We start from the raw sequence: 5358 nt of genomic DNA on the forward strand, positions 1-5358 counted from the left end.
CCACCTCTTAGTGTGACTAGCTAGCGTGAACGTCAACCCCCTAACAAAAACTGGTCAACTTCGTGGGACATTGATCGTCGCTCTTCTTCACACCACCGCTGCGATCGCACCTCAAATAATGTCATCAATGGACTACCATAGCCACACACTAGTAATACCCACTAAATCGAAATTGGTCATATTTTGACTCAAGTGGAGTTGCGTGGTGGTTAGATGAATACTTCTAGTATGGGTCACACATGTACGTATAGGATCTGATTGGTTGCCTGCACAACTTCTCTAGTACCCTAATATAATTTGCTCATGTTTATTTACTTGCACAAGTTTTTTTGCAGGCTAGCACTCTCTCCTGAAAGCAAGCCCAATCTGTATCCAACAATTTGATCAAATCTTATGTATCCAGCTATGCAACCTCCCCCCGATGCACCCGTTCTGTAGCCCAAGGCACACTCCGCCCAAAGTGAACCAAACGCGAACAAATTGTATAGCCTTGTCGGACTATGCTATGCACAGCAACCTCTAATGCAAAGAACCAATTAGACAGATATTGTTGAGTAGTGGATGGGGTCGCTAATTTTCAGCTGCCCCAAAACTTTCTTGCTTCAGCCTTCAGGCATCTCATCTCAAATTATCTCTGGTTTGGGTACATGCATATGCACACATATATATCGTATAATAAAATTTTCAGTTACTGTACGTATATGATTGATGCCAAATCAATGCCATGTACAATCATGTACCCTCCTGTTGCATCCACCGGTCCAAATCATTGGGTTGACCGCCTTCGGCTGTCCCCACACAGAATCAAACCAACAAAGAGATCACTGCCGCTAGCTAGCTGCTACCGTTTGGTTCATCACGCTCTCTCCCTCCCTCTTTCTCTCTGAATAATCATGTAGCCATATGATACGTACTGCGAATATGATTATATTTTTCCAAGGAGAAGAGTAATATATAACAGTGAGTATAGTATGTAGCAGTGGCACTTAACGACGGATCAGCTTGTTAATCCTCTTTTCATGGCCAACCTCCGCCCCACTAAACAAGCTGCCCTTTTCGCTTTCCCGCGCTTATATATACCCCTGCCATGCAACCGCCCCATGCACCACCATTCCAACAACTACCAGCTCAACCACCTCTGGTCTGACCTCCTTCTCCTTGTGCATCATCTCTCTCCTGTCTCCTCAACTTGCTTGTCAACGACGAAGCGCGCGCAGACTACACACCACTCTCTAGCTAGCTGAAGCTCTCGTGCCCTGTGGTCGTCGACACGACAGCATGAATTTCTCGTCGTATTTCTTCTCCTCTTCGTCATCCTCCGACAAGAAGTCGTCGTCGTCGTCGTCCAAGCGCCGGCAGCAGCAGGCGGCGCAGGCGCCGCAGCCGGACGCCAACACGACGCGGTACCTGGGCGTGCGGCGACGGCCGTGGGGCCGGTACGCGGCGGAGATCCGGGACCCGGCCACCAAGGAGCGGCACTGGCTGGGGACGTTCGACACTGCCGAGGAGGCCGCCCTGGCCTACGACCGCGCCGCGCGCTCCCTCCGCGGCGCCCGCGCGCGCACCAACTTCGCCTACCCGGACCTCCCGCCGGGCTCCTCCATCACCCCCTACCTGTCCCCGGACCTCACCTCGGGCGACAAGGCCACGCATCAGCTCCTCCAGCCATTCTACGCCGACACCGCCGCCGCGTCCCTGCAGTTGGCGGCCCCGCCGGCCGCGAACGGCGCGGCGGGCTACGGCGCCGCCGGCGGCGACTACGCCTCCGCCTACGGCTATAGCGCCGAGGACATGTCCGCTCTCATGGATGACCTCGCCATACCTGACGACCTGACCGCCGACTACGGCGCCGAAGATGGCGGAGGATCCGTGGACATGATGTCCTCCATGTACAGCGGAGGCGGAGGCGGAGGCGGCGGCAGCACCAATGCCAGCTCCGGCAGCGGCGGGGGCGGCGGGTGGTGCGACGCGTCGGAGTTCAGCGCGTACGGTGCGTCGCCCGCCGCCTCGCACGGGGTCTACTTCGAGGAAGGGTACGTGCACAGCCCGCTCTTCTCGCCGATGCCCGCCGTCGACGACGCCTGCGCCGACGGCTTCCAGCTCGGCGGCTCCGCGTCGTCCTACTACTACTGATCGTCGTCTTCGCGGATCGATCGTCGACCGCCTCTGCGCCCGCCGGTGGTGGACTGTGGCGTGGTGAGTTGCTGGGTGCGCTTAGCAGTTTAATTACTTCAGTCGTATCATATCATAGTATTAATAATAATACTCCTATGTACTGTCACTGTATTTTGTCACTTTTTTGGGCCTCCATCTCCATTTTCTGGGTGATCGATGGGCCTTTCATATTGGGCCGTGATGTGTTCTTTTTTATGCTCCTTTCTTATTTGTTTTTTGGGTGCTTGTATTAGTAGTGATATATATGTGTAAAGATGATCAGTCGGCATGCACTCGTATGTTGCTGGCGCTTCAGTTCAGTGTAATATCTTTTATATTACCTGCTATTATATGTACATTTTTCTCCTAGTGTACCCTTTATTGTCTGTACGTATATGACAGTTCTACCATATATGTGGCCAGTCTGATTAGTGTTCGTGCATTGGCTGTTCTTGCATTGGCTCAGACTGGATACACCGTTTGATGCCGTGTGAAGCAGGCGGCGTCTGAATGGCCGAAAGAGCCAATGATCTTGATGCAAAATTAGACCACTCGTGTGAAGTTCACTAACCCATAGTGTAAGTGTGTCAGTGTGTGTGTATAAGTGCAACCGTCGAAGGCACACTGCTATTCAGCAGTCACCGCGCGCCGTCGTCCATGTCCACCATAGCTGCCATTCTGTCTCTGTTCTCTGCCGTCACTCTCACCCTCGTTCAGGTGTGCCTGATCAAATGATTGTATCCGCTCCAGCTCTGCAAAAGTAATGTTAGCCGAACACAAATTAACCTTGCCAGAAAAAAAAAAGAAATATTCGAGTGGTTAGACATATATAAATTTCAGGATCTCCAATTGTTCTTTGATATCGATCATGTCTTCAGTAGCACTTCATTTATTTACACCCGCCAACACATCCATTTTACTACGCCTACTGCATGTTTGGTTTGTCCACCTGACCCAATACAAAATTTGAACTCATTTAACTACCCTAGAGTATTTAAACTGGTTCACTTGCCCATATATTTTGTTTTGCTACTACTAGTACCACTATTTGTCAAATGGTTCAGCCCGATCGCTTAAGCTAAAAGCAGCTGTTGTGGCTGCAGCTGCGCTTTTTTCCTCTCTATGAAACACTGTACATGGAGCTGCAAACTGCTGTTGGTGATTCTTTACGGTACGTTGTTAATTATGTTTTCACACTAGGGGAATGCCTAAATTATAGACTACCCACTACCAAGTTCTCTGCCACTTGAAGAAGGATTGTAAAGCCGAACAAAATATATTGGTCATTTGAAAGAAAAACTGCGAACACACGGTTGAGATGCCCATGTGTGTTGTGATGATGAGTTTGGTTTAGTGTTTGGACTAACCATGGCGTGAGCGTGGTGTTGTGTAATATGTCTCTTGGCTTGTGGTGCGTAGGTGTGGAGCACTGACATGGTCGATGGTTATGCAGAAGGTCAAGCGGGGTTGTGCCGATGGACTGGGAGCGGTGAAGGACGGTCATGAGGCTTGGATCGAGGGACCGAGGGCCGAAAGACCGACCATGTGTGGCTGATACTTGGGGGCATCGAAAAGCAAGTGTACATGAGGAGATGGCGTAGTTGACAGGGTCAATTGAGGGTGCGAAAGACTTGGTAATCGTGTCATCGAGGACAAGTGGTGACACGCTCGAGAGTGTAGAGGAGGCGCTGCGGATATTCTTCTCCAACCGGGTTTGGTGGTTTGGGCCTTAAAATCAGGGATGGAGTTCGAGGCGGCATTTGGCGTCATCAGGAAGCTTGCGTCGAGGCAAAGCATTCTCGCAAAGGGCTCGTGGCCGTCGGATGCACGGATCTCTACTTGGACTATTATGCCCCTAAGGTTAAATGGTTTAGCCAAAATATCTAAGGACAGGCTTGGACATGTGTAATATCTCTATAAATAAGAGGTCAAGCTAGCTATCTCTTCTAGTGCTTTGTTTGTCAAGCCAGCTATCTCTTCTAGTGCTTTGTTTCCGTCGTTAGGCTTAGTTTTGGTTAAGTTTATCCGCGTCTATACTGAGAGAGATCCCGTAGATGAGAGCCTAATATCTCTGTATGTGTGTAAGACGCGTCTATACTGAGAGAGATCCAGTAGATGAGAGGCTGATATCTCTGTATGTGTGTAAGACCAGACCTTGTTGATCTTAGCAATAAAAATGATGGAAAGAATGTGTCTTAGAATATTCAAATGGACTGCTATGAAACATATAAGCTTCGTTTGCTTCGCTGAAAAAACAAGCCGAAACACTGTTCCGGCTGATTTGTCGTAAGAGAAAAACACTGTTCCGGCCGAAAAAAATCAAGCTGAAAAGTACGGATTATAAGACAAGCGAACAAGGCCTACACTACATCTTATCACTACATATAGAGGCCGGCGTTGACAATTCTAGAGGGAAAGTCCAGCTCCCCTATCACACCCACCAACATACAAATATAACCCAATGAAACACACAGTACAAATCCACGCATCATCCCACCATCTTTGTCCTCCTATAGTTCTGATGAGTGGGACCGCCATAATGCCTATGTTACACCCCAAAAATTCTATTTTGTGAGTAGAAAACACTAAATAAAAATAAACAATCTTATACACTTTCTAAAGATTTAATTAGGTTGTTGATAATTTAAAGGGAAATTTTGCTCTCGAACACTAGAAAAACTCTATATATGCTGCTGGACACCGCCAACCGTGTAATCGGCCCAGTACCATTATAAAATTTGCGTTCTTTGCCGATGGACACCGCATCCATTATTTTAATCGTTTCCGTGTTTGGGGTGAGAGAAAGCCACCTAAACAGGTTGGGTCGAACCAATTCACTTTGGACTGACCCAAGCCCATAAACACCTGCATCGGTCGTCTTCATCCTCTTGTCTCCACCATTCCCGTCCGCAATGCTCCTCCTCGTTGAACGTAACCCTAGATCTTTGTAGTCCTGTCCACTGGAGGTCCACCGGAGATGGCTTCGAGCTCGCAATCCATAGCACGCGCGTCCTCTGTGGCCGCGTCGGAGCCATTTAGGGACGCTGGAGGGATGCTGCCCTTGGTTCCATGCCACAAGTGCGGCACCCAGTTCATCAGCCGTGTGTCACAGAAGACAGGTAGCAAGGGGAAGAGGTTCTACAAGTGCCCTTTGCTGGAGCATGTAAGTGATTTCATTGATTGATCTGAGTTTGTTGTTCGTCA

At 49.3% G+C, this 5358-nt stretch overlaps 1 protein-coding gene across 1 annotated transcript; it reads left to right on the top strand.

Moving 5' to 3' along the window:
* The first annotated feature begins 1274 nt into the window (after positions 1-1274).
* LOC136495215 (ethylene-responsive transcription factor LEP-like) lies at positions 1275-2378 on the top strand. The gene has a single exon (XM_066491201.1). The coding sequence runs from the start codon at positions 1279-1281 to the stop codon at positions 2131-2133; it is 855 nt and encodes a 284-aa protein (XP_066347298.1). The 5' UTR covers positions 1275-1278; the 3' UTR covers positions 2134-2378.
* Positions 2379-5358: the final 2980 nt, after the last annotated feature.

The sequence above is a fragment of the Miscanthus floridulus genome, chromosome 12 (genome assembly GCF_019320115.1).
Source record: "Miscanthus floridulus cultivar M001 chromosome 12, ASM1932011v1, whole genome shotgun sequence".
NCBI lineage: Eukaryota > Viridiplantae > Streptophyta > Magnoliopsida > Poales > Poaceae > Miscanthus > Miscanthus floridulus.